This window comes from Lactuca saligna, chromosome 3 (genome assembly GCF_052625555.1).
Source record: "Lactuca saligna cultivar CGN05327 chromosome 3, ASM5262555v1, whole genome shotgun sequence".
NCBI classification, from domain to species: domain Eukaryota; kingdom Viridiplantae; phylum Streptophyta; class Magnoliopsida; order Asterales; family Asteraceae; genus Lactuca; species Lactuca saligna.
The window spans coordinates 21,841,839-21,860,166 of NC_136419.1; the positions used below are offsets into that span (position 1 = coordinate 21,841,839).

Consider the following 18,328-nt stretch of genomic DNA (forward strand, 5'->3'; position numbering starts at 1 on the left):
CACACCATTGGTTATTTGTTTGGTTTGGTTTTTTAATGTCGATTTTTCATCTTGCAATTCGGTTTTTTCTCACCCTAGCCTTATGTGCCATATGGTGGAATATGATGACTTGAAATGTAAAATGATTGATTAAATTAAACATATTGATTAGTTAACTCTACGCTAACCACATCTTCTGGTTTCTTTTCTCTAAAAAATGTCTAACAATAAGAACAACTATAATAGATTTAGATACGTTATATCTTATTACAATCACTTGTTGTAAAACTGAAAATTACATAGCCGAAAGGACCACTCATCTCCAATAGTATCAACATTCAAACAAAGTCACCACCAATAGTTAAGGTCTAGCTTCTACATGATGTCTAGGGTTTTGATCTCACTAAAGAAAAAACTTCTATTAGAACCCTAGAATCCTAGATACACATAGTGACAACTAACCTCATAAGGGCTAAATAAATTGTGCATCTTTTGAAGATGATGATGTTATGGTTTCATTTTATATGATACTTCTAATCAATGTCATATTTCCAATTGTTAGCCACTTCTATAGTTTTGTTCATTTTATACGACACTTCTAAGCAATGTCATACTTCCATATCTCTTATACTAACATGGTTTTTACATTCATTTTTCTTTAATGGAATCAATTTAATAGATAATTCAATATATAAATCCAAGATTGACTTTTCTAGTTAAACACCCAATTCTCATCAATGGTTAAGATATAACAACTACAGTTGCAATGACATATTCTTGGTTAATACTAGTTCTAATATTTATAGTGTATTATAACTGTCATATAATTTAACACTTGCTCACTTTCAACATCATCAAGTGTTTGTAGTTATATTATCACAAAAGACAACAATTTACGCTCTAATCATCTTGTTTTAGCATAATAAGTTGTTAATCTTACTCATCCTTCATATTCTAACTCCAATTTCATCATGCAAGCTTAATTACACCAACTGATAGTTATGAACAAACCTTAATTCACACAATTTCAGAAATTTAAGGGTATAAGATGATGATTACCTTGATTTTTCAACCTTGGATGTTGTTAATCTTCAAAAAAAAAAAAACATTTAAAATCATTAATTTGGAGTTAACACAAACATATTAATCACAAATTTACAAGACTTGTGTCTTGGGAATGATCTGGGATTAAATTGACACTAATCTTGGTTAAAACATCATTATATGCCAATTAATGACACATCAACGTTTCTACACGATCCAAGAATCATATTATGCACCTTTATGTTGTCCTCATAAATAACACAAGACAAAGTTCAAAAAATTTCTTATACTAGGTCAGAGTGGGAATTGGTATGGGATTTACTTGGTCTATGTATTAGTGTTGAGAACCCTATTTCAAGCAATTTTTCATACCTATAGGTCTCATATTACTTAGGTAGTGTTTGTTTTTTGTTTGCAGATCAGCGAGACGTCTTCTGTCTGCGCCGCACAGACCACGCGCAGACATTAGTCTTCGCAGACTGTTTGTTTTTTTGAAGACTGAAGACCTAAAAATGTCTGCGCGCCCTCTTCTTGGCGCAGATGTGGACCAGAGTCTTCTAACATCTTCAAACATCTTCTAGCTTAAAAAAACATATATATCTTTATTTTTTTTAAGTTTTTTTTTAATTTATATTTTTTCCAACTTTATTAATGATAAACAATATGAAAAAAAAAATTACAAAACTTAAAAAAAAACATTTGACGATACAAACATGATATTTTTAACAAATTTATAAATAAAAATTTATTATAATAATAGTCGTTGAATTTGTTTATATAAATATGAAAAAAAAAATCATAATATATTCTTATATTTTTTTGCCAAAATTTTGTAAAACTTTATTTAATAGAGTATCATCAATTTCTCGAGAAAATATTTATCGTACGTTTTTAATAGATTTATTTGAAAAAATCGAAGTTTATTTCCATCTATTTATGTATCAAATTCTTTGATCACTAATTATAATGTTTAGTTATAACTTTGCAATCAAAGTTGTTGGTTTTTATCAAATATGTATATGAATTAATACCATTTTTATTTTTATTTTTTATATAATAATACATAAAAGTTGATCTAGATTCGTTATATATTTATAATAAAGTCGTAAAAATATATAAAAAAATTCGCCTTGAAGTTTTAAAAAACCAGTTTATTTAGATTTCAGTTTATTTTAATAGCCCGCAAATGTTAAAAAAACAAACAGTCTTCTTTTTTCAGACTGCAGACGTTTGGTCCACCTCTTCTACTGCAGAGGTCTACAGATGTGGTCCGCAGACTGCAGACATTTTGCCTCAGAAAAAACAAACAGCACCTTATTGTACTTCCATTATAATTCTACGGCATAAAATGCATGTAAAAGTCTTTAGAACAACATTCAAGATGTTTTTCCATAAAGTATACATTATGTTAAACACAACAACAACCTAGTTTTGGATTTCATCTCATCTTTGTTCAAACATATATCATTTTGTACCATTGTGTTTCTAATATATATTAAAATGTGTTCAAATATAGTTTTTACAATAATTTGACATATAGACATGCTTAATACCATTTGCCACTTTTTCCATGTTCTTATTTTCCGATAGAATTTCAAATGATCAGATATCTTCAAAAGATAACTTTCATTTTTCTAAAACAAATGGAACGTTGAATATTTATGAAAAATTCAACTAGAACATAATGCACATACTTTAATAACCAAACCAAATGCAAAATATAAAATACAAATTGAGGAAAAAACTATTAGCTGAGATCAAATTCAAAACTAAAAACATTTCAGCCACAAATTTTAGTTGCAGGAGGACATGTAGGATCCATCAAATCATCTTATTAAGAATGTCCGAAAATGAATGCATCTTACTGTAATACAAATTAAGGAAAAAAAAACTAACCAGAATCAAAGTAAAAGCTAAAAGTATTTCAACTGCTTTCGATATTCACATTTCGCAGTGTCACAAGACATGTGACATCTATCAAATCACATGACAAATGGCATCAATCAACGCACCTTATTAGGATGTCCAATGACCCTACGTCACATTTATTCAGCATAACGTTATCATCTTCAATGTCATCTATGTGTTTTACTACTACCTCCTCGCTCATAAAATACATGTCACTTACCACCGTCTGGGCAACCATCTTTAACTGGCGAACCGTGGCGTCATGTGGAACGTAGACAATCTTGCCTTCGGAATTATTCTTCATAGACCACATACCCTCTCTATTCTTTTTCGATGGAATTGTTGGAAAATTAACTTTATTAATTTCCAAAAATGGATTTTCTCCATTTTTGAGCACAAATTTAATACTCTAAATATAATCAAAACGAGTTATTGATTATATATTTGTGTTCTCCTCTGTGATATCTAGGTTTCGATATATCACACGTACAAAACGGATTAAAATGAATGAGAAATTACTTGTCAAAGTAAGGCAAATGAAGAGAAGATAAAGGGGTCAAGTGGGTTTTTAAAACTCATCCCATATTGGTGGAAGAAGGAAAAGAAAATTGGTTTACAACTACAAAGACTAGCTATCTTTGTAAGACTAATTAGAACCAAGTCTCTCTCTTGTGCGCGCACGCCCCTGGGGGGTGCAAATGCGAGCCAAATTGGCTTCGGGCCACTGAACTTGTGTGCGAGCGCGCGTCCTGCGGACACGAATGCACCACGGGTCGACCAGAAAAGTTCAAGGACTTTTTTTCTTTTGGTTAACTGTTACAAAAACGAATTAAGAGATATTACTTTTTTTCTTTTGGTTAACTGTTACAAAAACGAATTAAGAGATATTAATTATAGATTTTGGTTTTGATTCTTTGATTAATTTTTTTTCTTTTGGTTAACTGTTACAAAAACGAATTAAGAGATATTAATTATAGATTTTGGTTTTGATTCTTTGATTAATTTTCTTATTTAATTGCGACAGTTACGATTCCGCTTTAATAACATCGGTTACATTTGGTAGTATATACAATCCCTATGTGACTAGTTAAACACACCGAATGAAACAAAATCAGTCTCTTCATCTCTTACGCTTCTGCTTCATCTTTTCTCTCTTGCTGCAACCAAGGTATAATCCGGGCCAAGTGAAGGTTTGGGCAATCTAGAAGAATTGCTTTCCACTATTGTATCTTGGGAAACAAACACCCATATAGGGCGAATTTGTTTTAAGGAAACTGTGTTAAACATAGGCCTCAGTCAAAAATTTTATGCTTTTGTTCTTTCGTACAATTTTGGGTTATATTTTCCTAACAGTATTAAAACAAGTTGTTTTTGCGAAACGAACTAGAAAAAAAATTAATTTCTTTCTAATTCGTCTGTAAGTGTTTATAAAAACGAATTTTTTTCCTCTACATAACAATTGCAGAATCTGTTTTCAAAAATCGTTATCTAAGACATTTTTTGCTTCTCCTGTTTTCTGTTTAACTTGATTGCATCCATAATTTGTTACTGTTTTCATAAATTGTTGTCTAAAACAATTTTCAGATTCTTTCTTTTGTTTCATAGTTTTCAGAACCTACTTTCTGGAAACAAACAATATTTAACAGCTTTGTGGTTACTGAATTTTATATTTGCTTCCTTTTGTAGCATGACTACTGGTGAAGGCTCCCAACCACCACAGCCTAATGGAACTCCTAATGTTCAAGGAGTTCCACTGATGACCATGTCGGTCAATCATGCTGAGAAACCTGAGAAGTTCTCTGGACTGAACTTTAAGAGGTGACAGCAAAAGATGCTCTTCTATCTTACCACATTGAATCTTGCTAGATTCTTAACTGGAGAGGCTCCTCGGATGCCCAAAGGAGAAGGAGATGTACAAGCTTTAACTGATATTGATGTTTGGAAACATTCTGATTTCTTGTGTAGGAATTATGTTCTTAATGGTCTTGTTGATTCACTTTATAATGTGTATTGTGTAACAAAGACAACCAAAGAACTATGGGACTCATTGGACAAAAATTATAAAACTGAAGATGCCAGGACAAAGAAATTTGTGGTTGCCCGATTTCTTGACTATAAAATGGTGGATGGCAAAACTATTATGTCCCAAGTCCAAGAACTACAAGTCCTCCTACATGACATACATGCTGAGGGTATGGGGTTGAATGAGCCATTTTCTGTTGCTTCCATGATTAAGAAGCTACCTCCTAGTTGGGTTGATTTCAAGAATTACTTGAAACATAAGAGAAAGGAAATGTCCATTGAGGACCTTATTGTTCACCTTCTAATAGAGCATGGTCAAACTTCTGGGAAGAATAAATCTGGAAAGGGAAAATTCCAAAAGAAAGGCAAGGGTTCAAACTTGGGAGCCAAAGGTGGAACTTTTAAGAAAAAGTTTCAAGGAAACTGCCATAACTGTGACCAACGTGGTCATCGGGCTGCAAATTGCAAGCTTCCTAAGAAGGCTAAGGAGGCAAATGTTGTGGAGAAGATAACCAAAGATGTGTCTGACATCGATCTTGCAGTGGTTATTTCTGAAGTTAATCTTGTGGAGTCCAATCCAAGGGAGTAGTGGATTGATACGGGAGATACCCATCATGTTTGCTCAAATAGAGAATGGCTCAGAAACTTCAAGGTTGTGGATAATGGTGACAAGATGTTCATGGGAAACTCGGCCACTTCTGATATCCAAGGTGTTGGAAAGATTGTGTTGAAGATGACATCGGAAAGAGAGCTGACGTTGAATGATGTGTTGTATGAACCCGAAATTCGTAAGAATCTTGTGTCGGGTTGGTTGTTGAACAAGCATGGTTTTCGCTTGGTGTTTGAGTCAGATAAATTTGTGTTAAGCAAAAATGGTGTGTATGTGGGTAAGGGGTATGCTGATACGGGTATGTTCAAACTTTGTGTAATGGCTCTTAAGCCAAGTGACAATGATAATGAAATGAATAACTCTTCTACTTACTTGCTTGAGTCTTCAAATATATGGCATGCTAGATTAGGACATGTTAATTTTGATACTCTTTGTCGTTTAATTAAACTCAATCACATACCACACTTTCACATTGACTCAAAATACAAATGCAACACTTGTGTTGAATCGAAATTAACACGACAATCTTTCAAGTCCATTCAAAGGACAACCGAACCACTTGGATTAATTCACACCGATGTGTGTGACATGAAATCAATTCCATCTAAAGGTGGAAATAAGTACTTTATTACTTTTATTGATGATTGCACTAAATTATGCTATGTCTATTTACTTAAAAGTAAAGATGAGGCTATAGAGAAGTTTAAAGTGTATAAAAGTGAAGTTGAGAATCAACTTAATAAGAAAATTAAAGTACTAAGAAGTGACCGTGGAGGTGAATATGTATCACCGTTGCAGGAATTCTGTGCAACTCATGGTATCATACATGAGCTTACTGCACCTTATTCACCACAACAAAATGGTATGGCAGACAGGAAAAATCGGATCTTAAAGGAAATGATGAATGCCATTTGTTAAGTTCTGGGCTGCCACCCTCAATGTGTGGGAAGCTATACTTTCAGCTAACTACCTTTTAAAAAAGGTCCCACGAAAGAAATCGGATAAAACACCATACGATTTATGGTCAGGTATAAAACCATCCTACAAATACCTTCAAGTGTGGGGGTGCCTTGCAAAGGTCGTGGTACCTGCACCCAAGGTGGTTACGATAGGACCCAAGACTGTTGATTGCATATTTATTGGATATGCACAAAACAGTAGTGCGTATCGATTTCTTGTACATGACTCAAAAATTGCAGAAATTCCCAAAGGCACAATAATGGAGCCAAGAAATGCATTGTTCTTTGAGAATGTGTTTCCATGTCTTCATAAGGTTGAGACAAATGCTTCAAAGTTAGTTGAGCAAAATGAATCCTCTTATGAAGAAGAAATAGAGGAAGAAACAGAGCCCCGTAGAAGTAAAAGGGCACGAGTGGAGAAGTCATTTGGAGATGATTTCTACACTTACATGGTTGAAAGAGAGCCTCAAACTTTCAAAGAGTCATTCACCTCCTCAGAAGGACCTCAATGGAAAGAGACAATTAAAAGCGAAATGGATTGAATCTTGCAAAACCAAACATGGGAGCTAGTGGATTTACCTTAAGGTTGCAAACCACTAGGCTATAAATGGATTTTCAAGAAGAAAATGAAAGAGGATGGAACCATTGACAAGTACAAGGCAAGACTAGTAATTAAAGGCTATAGACAGAAAAATGGCCTTGATTATTTTGATACGTACTCTCCTGTCACACGTATTACATCCATTAGACTGGTACTTGCAATCGCTTCTATAAGAAATCTTGAAGTACATCAAATGGATGTTAAAACAGCTTTTTTAAATGGGGATTTAGAAGAAGAAATCTACATGGAACAACCAGAAGGGTATGTTGCACCAGGAAAAGAATCAAAGGTTTGCAAACTAGTGAAGTCATTATATGGGTTGAAACAAACCCCAAAACAATGGCATCAAAAGTTTGACCATGTGATGTTGGAAAATGGATACAAGATTAATGAATGTGACAAGTGTGTTTATGTTAAAAACACAAGTGAGGGTTATGTTATCTTGTGCCTTTATGTTGTTGACATGCTTATTGTTGGTAGCAACGATAAAATGGTTCAATCAACAAAGAACATGCTAAAGGCAAGATTCGACATGAAAGATATGGGTCTGGCAGATGTCATCCTTGGTGTGAAAATCACAAGGACTGAAAATGGACTTACTTTGAATCAAACCCATTATGTGGATAAAATTCTTGAGAAGTTCAACTCTGGTGATACTACTGCAGCTACGACACCAATTGATACAAGTCATCATCTAAGTAAAAATAGAGGTGAAGGGCTTGCACAAGTCGAATATGCAAGAATCATTGGTAGTTTGATGTACCTTATGAGTTGTACCAGACCCGACTTAGCTTTTGCAATAAGTAGACTAAGTAGATATACCAGTAATCCAAGTGTTGAACACTAGAAGAGTATTAAAAGAGTATTACAATACTTAAGGTACACTCGCAATTATGGGCTGCACTATACAAGATATCCCGAGGTCATAGAAGGGTATAGTGATGCAAATTGGATATCTGACATTAAAGACTCCAAGTCAACCAACGGGTTTTTGTTCACACTTGGAGGTAGAGCTATATCATGGAAATCTTCAAAACAAACAGTTATAGCTAGATCCACCATGGAATCTGAATTTATAGCACTTGATAAAAGTGGTGAAGAAGATAAATGGCTACGACAATTTTTGGAAGATATACCAGGTTGGCCTAAACCAGTTTCTGCAATCAATCCATTGCGATAGTCAATCGGCAATTGGACGAGCGCAAAGTGCTATGTATAATGGTAAGTCTCGACACATTCGTCGAAGACACAACACCATTCGACAACTACTCTCAATAGGAGTTATCTCAATTGACTACATAAGGTCCAAGGATAACATTGTAGATCCACTAACTAAAGGGTTAAACAGGGAGTTAGTTGCAAAATCGTCAAAAGGAATGGGATTAAAACCCATGAACGAATAAGTTATTGCGAAGGAAAACCCAACCTAGTTGACTGGACATCCCAAGATCTATGTTCAATGGGACAACCTACTTGCATATAACATATGTGGAGATCCCAAGATCTCATTCACTTGTTCAATTCACCACCAAAGCCAAACTCAAACTCAAGTGTCTGGTCTGACATAGAATTGGAACCTCTCGTCTCAATAAAGCACTCAATTCATGACCCATGACTCGCAACCCACGCGTACACCACTTCTCCGATTCCCTTTGGTTGCGATAACCACAACTCAACTCAGAACATAACCATTCCCGAAAATATGGAGACCCCAATCTCGCCCCTGGTTCGACCACCAGGATCCTATAGACTTGAATGATGAGGCTACTCAAGCCTAGGAACTCCCTTGAGTCATGCCATGACTAGTGAATACTATGGCTTCCTGTAGATTCGCAACGCTTCTCGCTCGCTGTTTGGTGAATACTAGGGCTCCCGAAAGTATATTGTATTTAGGGGCCTATTTTTATTTTTCGTACAGAGCCTTCAAAATCGACAGACCGGCACTGGATTCTTCATCTATCGGGATGTTGGTTTGTCGTCGCGACGAAAAGTTTTATCGGTCCACCTTTATATCCAGTCATTTTGCCCAAAAAAGTAGCCAACCAAATGGCATGGCAAGCCATCGGTTTAGCTGCCATTCTCCATACATTCCTAAATAAAATGGAATATCTTTTTGTTGTGTTTGCTTCAACCTTTTCATTGTCTGATGAAGTGTCGATCCTCAACTTCGCTATTTTCTTTTTTAGCCAACATAACCTTTGACCCCATATTTTATCTCTTCAAAACGTCTTTTGTATTTTGCCTCATAGGAGTTTTCTTTTTTATTAGTATTATTTGCTTTGTAGTCCGGCCTTAGCAAAGTGTCAAGTTTCTCCACAGTTAAAGAATTAAAGTACTTATCTGTTGAAACTGATTATTGTTTGTCATCTCGAAGAGGTGAGTCACTTTAAACTTTCTTGGTCCATATATCAATTGGAGTTTTTAAAGCTAGTATATTTGTAACAACTTGATTTCACGAATAAGGTATGTTGAAGTTTAGTAGGATTTTTTGGTGTGTGTAAAGGACCATTTCATTGCTACTTTAGTATTAAATAAGTATCTAAGGGATGTATGTTAAGGTTTTATAGGAAAACTCATGAAAAATACATAGAAAGTTGAAGCATTTTGTATTGCACATGGCTCTACAATAAAATTGAACCTTACCTTACATCAAATAAAGAAAAATACGATCGATTAGACCCCGATCGGTGAATGATCAACTTACCATCCTTCCTTTCGGATGAATTCAAAAATACTATGATGGCTCCATAGCTTTATATATTTAATTTATTATATTTTTTTTGTTTGTGATTCAACAATCCCAAAATTGTTTTTTTATTTAAATGTCTAGTGCGAGGTTCGGTAAAATAAAAACTACAATTTTTAAGGAAAATTTGTGTCAGATATTTTTATTGGAGATTTTTTAATTTCATTAAGAACATGTAGGCGAAAACTTTACTGAAAACGAAGGTTCGAGTCAAAAGATATGGATTTTTAGGTGACATGGGATCCAAAGTGTATGCTGAACCGGATTTGGATCGCTAAACTAAGTTTTGGGCCGGTCCAGGCATGAATTTTAGCCGGCTTTGATGTAAGTTAGCATTTTTGGCTTGATATTTTCACCGTTTTCAACCTTAAAACTCCATAACTTTGTCTCTAACTTTCCTCTATAAATCCTAATCGTTTGTTGTAAGAAAACCTCGCATTTGGGAAGTATTAATTGAAGATTTTGAGGTAAAAAAAAACCTTAAATTTTGGGTGTTTAGTGTTTTTTAATGTTACGCTTGATTTTGGTGGTGTCTAGCTCCGGATCCTAATATAAGAAAGTTATTGGAATGTTTGTTTAACCTATTTTGAAGGTCTCTTAACATGATTATGTCTTCATATATGGAAGTATTTTGATTAGTATGGTCTAAACTACATGTGTTCTTGAAGATGAAACTGTAGCCCATATTTGTGCAGGACTTGCTACAAATTTATGGAAGTATATCTAACATATTAAAATGTATTTCTTAAGGAATACATGATTAAGTGTTTTTTTTTTTCCAAAATATTTATTTTCTCACAATTTTGGAAAGTTAAACATGTTCAAAAATAGCTTGGGAAGCTAATTCATGTCAGATGATAGTCTTTGATTGTTTATACTATAAAAATATGAATTAAAACTGTTATTTGATGAAAAATATGGTTTTTTGAGAATGACTTCTAAAAAAAAGTCAATAAGGTCAATACCATAATTCTTTAACAACATATCGCCATAAGATTCAAACGATAACAACTCATATTTATGTCTATATGATGTAATTTTTTTGTTTATTATATATTTAAATTAAATAAGGTTCCTAACTTAAAATGATTAGAATAATTTTGTTTTAAAAGGAAGAGCCGAAGAGGTATATGATATGAGATAATAAAACTAATGGTACTATGTTTATGATGGGCCGGTTTTTAAAATCCGTGATAGACCACGTCGGAACACAAAATGCTCGGCACATATGGATGAGACTTTGTCCATTCGCCCATTTGGTGGCACCGTGAGCCCGCTGCGAAAAAACATCCAGTGGAGTTGCCATAAAGGATGCTTTAGAATATTTCAGATCGATCTTAAAATTTTATTATTTTTCTTATTCTTTTCCGATCTTATTCATTTTAATATTTATCTTTGAAGATATGAATAGTATTTTTTTATATTTGGGGAATACTATTCATATTCATAAAAATATAGTTGAATTTTCGTTGCAAATTTTAGTCTTTTTCTTTTTTATTTTATATATTTATAGTTTATTTTAATCTATTAATTATAATTTAAATATAATATTTAATATTTTTAATATCATGTTATGTAGTAATTTATATTAGTTAATCAAAAATATAAAGTTTAATATTTATTTATCGAATTCTATAAAAAATTAAATATATTCGAAACACTTGAAATACGGTAACATAATTTATACAATATAGTAATTGAATATGATCGTGATCTTGATATATTTATTATAAATACAATCTTATTTATTTAATAATTATTTATAATAAATTAATAATTAATTTAAATTTATTATATATAAATATTTTATTTATGATAATATAATTTGTAATAATATTGTAATGAAAAAAATATAATATATATTCGTTAAAATCTAATTAGTAGGGAGTTGTATTTGGTAATATATATAAATTATAAAAATAGAATATTTTATAAATATATTTTTTTAAGGTAAAAAAATATGATAGAAAATGAAGTATGTTTAAATGAAACACTATTTACACTGTTTACTCTATTTTCTACTAGAGAAAAAAATAAAAATGGAATTGGAGATGATCTTAAATGGCATTAATGTAAACCAACACTTTCAAATTATAAATCTTAAAATGTATATTAAAAGTATCATCTTCCAAAATCCAAACGAACCCTTTCCAATTTCCATTCCTGTTTCATTTGTCTTTTTTTTAAAATACCCCACATTACAGTGTACGGTTTTCTTATTTTTCCAATATCTCACAAATGAGATGAGACAAACTTTAAATTAAATTAATTTAGGTGTAACAAAGGTTTAGCGACCGAATTAAACATGTATGAATGTCTGTTACTGCTTGGTGGTATTTGTCTTGATACATACTATGCTACATCATTGTGCTAATGTAATTACCATATTGTCCTTGGATCTACTGCAGCGTTGCTTTCCAAAAGCTGCCGGCCACATAATATTCTTGGTGTTTCTATTCGTCTTTTGTAGGTGTGCGATATATTATTCATCTTATAAAAAGTGAATCACATGTATGTCTCATGATCCACAACATAGCATTCACAGAAGAAATTAAGAACGAGATGGAGGGGATAGTGCACAAGACGATAAGTGTGAATGGGCTCGACATGCACATAGCAGAGAAGGGTAAAGGTCCAATAGTCTTGTTCGTCCATGGCTTTCCTGAGCTTTGGTACTCCTGGCGTCACCAGATTGTGTATTTGGCTGATCATGGTTACCGAGCTGTGGCACCAGACCTTCGTGGCTATGGCGACACAACAGGTGCACCAGTGAATGACCCCACCAAGTTCACCATCTATCATCTGGTAGGTGACTTGGTTGGGCTTATTGATGCCATCGCCATTGAAGGTGAAAAGGTGTTTGTTGTTGGTCATGATTGGGGTGCCGTTGTTACTTGGCACTTATGCATGTTTAGGCCTGATAAAGTCAAAGCATTGGTGAACCTTAGCGTGCCCTTTCTTCCCTGGAACCCAATGGGAGACATGGTCAAGATGATGATAGCCGCATATGGGGAGGATCATTACATGGTCAGGTTTCAGGTACTTCAATTCCTACACCCCATCTTAATTTTGTCTACCAGTTTCTTATATATGACTTTACTTCCTTACATATATGCTGTGTGTATAACTGTATATATATATATAGGTACCTGGAGAAATTGAAGCTGAGTTAGCTGTAATGGATACTAAAACTGTTGTGAAAAAGTTGTTGACATTTCGAGAACCAGGACCACTTTATATTCCTAAAGGTAAAGGATTTAAACATTCCCCTATCGATGCCCCAGTTACCTTGCCACCTTGGTTGTCAGAAGAAGATGTTGAATACTTTGCTAGCAAACTCGAGAAGACGGGTTTTACTGGTGGAGTTAACTACTATCGAGTCCTTCGTTTGTAAGTTCCCCTTCACTACATGCCCTCGTATTTGCATATATATATATATATATATATATATATATATATATATATATATATATATATATATATATATATATATATATATATATATATATATATATATATATATGTATATATATATATATATATATATATATATATATATATATATATATATATATATATATATATATATATATATATATATATACCATTACAGGAACTGGGAACTCAGTGCATCATGGAGTGGTGCCAAAGTGACAGTCCCCTCAAAATTCATCACCGGAGACCAAGACTTGGTGTATCACATGCCTGGGGTTAAGGACTATATACATAATGGTGGGTTTCAGAACGATGTTCCTTTGTTGGAGGAGGTGGTGATGATGGAAGGTGCAGCCCATTTTATCAACCAAGAGAAGCCTGATGAGATTAACAAGCACATAATTGAGTTTTTGCAGAAATTCTGATTTGCTAGATCATCTCAACCCAATACCCGATATGGGCGCTAAACCAAGATCCATGGCTCTTATATGTCCGGTTTTAATAATTTGGGAAATACTATCTTGAGACCCATCTTTTACTTTTCATGTTTTAGAAGATGTTGACAATGTATTGAACTTTATTGGGATACATCATCATTTTATTTTTTTTACAAACTTTATATTAATTTTTCTATAATACATCGAACTCGTCAAGGATGAAATATATTTTTACTAATAAAAATGTTTCTTTTTCCCATTGAAGAAGAGGCCATTGAATTTCATATTCACTAAATCCCAACATGATATTCCTCAAACATGCAATGGAAGTAGTCATGGTAAATAGTCATGTCATTTCGTTCAACTTTGCTATGAAACTATACAATGTGAATGCTCTTACTTCATAATCTCATTTTTGCATTGATGGTGAACTTTTTATAGTTGATTCATATCTAAATATTCCTCTATTAATTCAGCTTACCAAAATTTTAAAAGTTTTAAACTGGTTGTAGTCTTCACCACTACTAAAAGATAAAAATGGTAGGAAGAGAATCCTCAAAACTTTGAGAATGAAAGCTTGTTTTTATAAGAAAAGACCACGTCAATGTGATTAGAAAGCCAAAGTTGTAGAACAAGTGGAGCATCTGCAATATTATATAAGAGTATCCATAATAGATTGGATTTCAAAGAGTTCAATAAATGGTCATATCAATTTTTTATTCCATAAAATTCTATCATGTTTGTTTTACAATGCATTGAATTATATAAAATCCAATAGAAAATTACAAAAGTTAATTTATATTATATATTTAAGAATTTAAAAAACTTCTTTTTCCATTGAAGAATTCATTGGTCATTGAACTTTAAATCAATTGAATGTCAACGTAACATCTTACTATGGTATACTTTAATCCATTGAAAGACAAACAAACTTGTCATATTTTTCAACTCTCCTATTAAACTTGTCACTATAAATGCCCTAAGAGTCGGTGGAAAAGTTACACATTTAAAAGGGTGAAGCAAAAAAGAATCAAATGTTGTGAAAACTAAAAATTTAGAAGAGGAAGAGCTGCTACATTGCTTGCTAGGAAATTAAAAGTAGAAATGACATTCATGAAAGTAAAGAAAAAGTCAAAAGTTACCATTAAGGTTTTGCTTTCACTTTTGTATATATTTAATATTATCAAAAGTTTAAATAAGGGCCTATATGAGCATTTGTCGTATATGAAATACAATAAAATAATAGATAATGACTTAAATGAATGATATACTTTTTGATGTGAATACATTTACCCCATTAATTTATTTAAACTGTGAATATTCAGTCTTTATAACCGATTAATCCAAGTAAATAAAAAAAAATAACTTAGGGTAATATATTTATCACTTTGTACACATTTAGTTCTTATATTTTTTGTTGCAAAATAAGTTATTGTTGTTTTTGTACACATTTAGTATTTATAACCTTTTTTTTAGGTTTTCCTCACGACATCTTACGTGAGACAATCATTAATGATGTGTTCAAGATTGTTGATGTTTCTTACCACAACGGCCTCAGCTGCTTGGTTGCTTAGCTCTTGTGATTTAACTTAGGTCTTGTATTTTGAACACCGTAACTTCTTCATATGATCTCAAATTGTAATGATCTTTATATCCATGTGTTCGTATTTGAATCTACTAGAACTTTCGTTTAAATTACTCTCATTAAAAAGTAAAAAGTTGTGATGGTGGAAGATGTGACCCACTTCATCAATCAAGAGAAGCCTCATGAGCTCAACAAGCTCATAATTGACTTTTTGTGGCCAACTTCATCATTCAAGAGAAACCTCATGAGATCAACAAGCTCATAATTGACTTTCAGCAGGAATTATGATCAATTTCCAGTTTCGTTCCAACTTATGTATGTGCATCCCATATAAAATTTGTAGTGGTGTTTTGGGGAAGAAGTTCAAAGCTTTGTTGCTTCTACTTTAAATAATGTGAGGATACTAATGTTTGGCTAAACTAGAAAACAAGTTTTTTCTATGAGACAATCAAATAAAGAAAAAAAATGCATGTTGAAGATACTATTGAAAGCCTAATTATGCATGGCAATATGTTTCTGTCAAATACGCAACCTTAAAGTGTTGCACTAAATGTGTTACATTAGCATAATATTTGTCTTTTATGCAGCCTTTGACTCATTGGTGTTTAAATACAAGTATAAGCTTTTCAAGACAGTGCATACACTACAAGAAAAAGGGGCTTCTGTGACTAAAATGTTAGAAACTAATTAATCAGTCTTGGATACGATGTATCTGGGACTGATAAATTAGTCTCAAATACTATCTAGGGCTGATTTCATTGTGTGAATCATTAAAGATTGATGACACTTATTCGAGACTAAAATCTAGCCCTAATCTGTTTGATCTAGTTTATGTTTGGTTGGAACACATTGGGGGCTGAATTTCAATCTCAAATAGTTTAGTGCCAACTTTGACTTTGGATGGAAAGTTATATGGGACTGAATTTCAGTCCCTGATATACATGTGTCAATTTTGATAGTTCATTGAACTTATTAGGGACTGAATTTCGGTCATTGATACAACTGAACCAATTTGTCCTCTGGATGGGAAACTTTCCAAATATTGGATTTCAGTCCCTAATAAACAGACACTATTTGAAATTTGAATGAACACTTATAACTAACTGAATTTCAGTCATATTTACTTAAATTATTATTTTAACTAATTTTAATAAGTTAAAATACTTATTAAAAAAAAAACTTATTTCAAAGAAAAAAAACAATTCATCAAAATATTTAAAAACCCCAAATGTAAAACTTGAAAAGATTTTTGAGAAACGCCTCTCTTTCTTACCTAGCGGGAAAATAAAAAAGTGTATCATAAATACCCGCTTCACCAATTCATCAATTCAGAAGTTGAACGAGTCTTCTTCAAGGTTGCCTGTTCCATGCACACATGCTCCGCCGCTCAACGACTGTAACCTAGATCATCTGCCTTGCTCTGCCGCTCCATCTCTCTACCCAATTTGTATCTGTCTGTATGACCCTTTTCCCCTGCTTCACCCTCTTCCTCCATGTACAGCCCTAGATTGTATGCCCTCTTCCGTGTAACTGTAAGTTTCTCTTCATATATGTCATTTTGTATTATATTGTTTTTTGCCTGTATTAGACATATGACGAATTTTATGTTTTGGGTATTGTTTGTTTATAACGATATGATTTCTTAACTCACAGTAGTTTAACATCTACTATCAGATAATATTTGTTCGTCGCTTGTATTTTATGTTTTGTGGTCTGACTGTTTCTATAGAAAAAATTGATCCCTTACTTCATTATAGCTTAACATCTACCATCATCCAGTCATTCCCCTTATCCCGTCTATTTCCGTTTGAGGCCTTGAGCCCTAAATCACCAAATCCCGCTAAATCAACCTAATCGTCTACACATTTGAATTCGATTTGATGGAAAGAAATTAGGTATTCATTTGATTTCCTCTCGCCTGATTCTGATGTTTTCTTTTAATTTCTTCCATCAGACATCTTCATCTTTTTAATCTTCTCTGATTTAGGTTTTCAGTCTATATATATTTTTTTCTTTTTGTTAGTTTTCCGATAGGTTTTCAATCTAGATTTTTTTTTTCTTTTTTGAGTTTGTTTTCCAATCTGATTGTTTGATTGTGACCGTGAAAAATATTCAGGATTTTGTATATACGCTATGTGAGGCCAAACGGGATATGAATGACAATTTTCCTGGTTATTTGATACTATTCTCGAAGAACACATCAAAGAGTTTTCTGGTTATATGAAAATCAAGGTATGTACAAGTTAAAGATCGGTTACCGTTTTTGTTTTGATTTTTTGTTACAGGTTTCTTAGCTAATCATAAATATATATTTAGAAAAAATCATTTCTTACATAGCTAATTGCTTAATTTTTCATTTTTTTCTAAAATTGTCTTATAGGTTAAGATGGGCAAGCTAGTGAATGCTATATGAGGTTTGTTACAAACTAAAGCATCATTGGACCTTAACTTTGTCATTGTGGAAGATGTATTGGCAAGGAGATGATAAGATTTATGTTTTTTTTTTATTTTATATCACATGCAGTAGTAGGGTTGTATCTTCTTTCTTGCTTTGTTACACTAAATGAAATTAGTTTATTTACATCCTACATTTAAGTTACATTTCTTTTTTGTGTTTTAGCTATTCAACCTTTGACCCAAGAATAGGGCAGTTGATTGACCATGTTGTGAAAGGTGATATAGAAGATGTTAGTCGTGCATCGTCCACAATAAGGAAAACATTTGATGAGACTCTCTGGCCTAGAATGGCATGCTCATGTAACTTTCTAGGTTTATTATTTTTGGAGCATAGTAAGTTGGTAACTATGGATATTATATTACCAATAAAGATCTCATATATTGTTGTGTGTTACTGATTTCATGAAATAGTAGATTTAAACATAATTTTAATTATATATAACATTCAAAATCTAGAAAAAATTAACCAATTTTGGCGTTCTTTTATGTTTCACATGTTAGACATAAAAATCCATGGCCTCACAGTTCAAGATAACGCCCCTCAC

At 32.7% G+C, this 18,328-nt stretch overlaps 1 protein-coding gene across 1 annotated transcript; it reads left to right on the top strand.

Moving 5' to 3' along the window:
- Positions 1 to 12,331: 12,331 nt before the first annotated feature.
- LOC145034720 (epoxide hydrolase 2-like) lies at positions 12,332 to 13,892 on the top strand. Its single transcript, XM_078983219.1, has 3 exons — positions 12,332 to 12,908; positions 13,015 to 13,259; positions 13,483 to 13,892. The coding sequence occupies exons 1-3, from the start codon at positions 12,390 to 12,392 to the stop codon at positions 13,727 to 13,729; spliced, it is 1,011 nt and encodes a 336-aa protein (XP_078839345.1). The 5' UTR covers positions 12,332 to 12,389; the 3' UTR covers positions 13,730 to 13,892.
- Positions 13,893 to 18,328: the final 4,436 nt, after the last annotated feature.

Bases quoted from the DNA above. Each gene is read 5' to 3' on its own strand.
- LOC145034720 (XM_078983219.1), top strand. From the start codon at position 12,390: ATGATCCACAACATAGCATTCACAGAAGAAATTAAGAACGAGATGGAG. The intron at 12,909-13,014 runs GTACTTCAATTC...ATATATATATAG, and splicing joins ATTACATGGTCAGGTTTCAG to GTACCTGGAGAAATTGAAGC. The intron at 13,260-13,482 runs GTAAGTTCCCCT...ATACCATTACAG, and splicing joins TACTATCGAGTCCTTCGTTT to GAACTGGGAACTCAGTGCAT.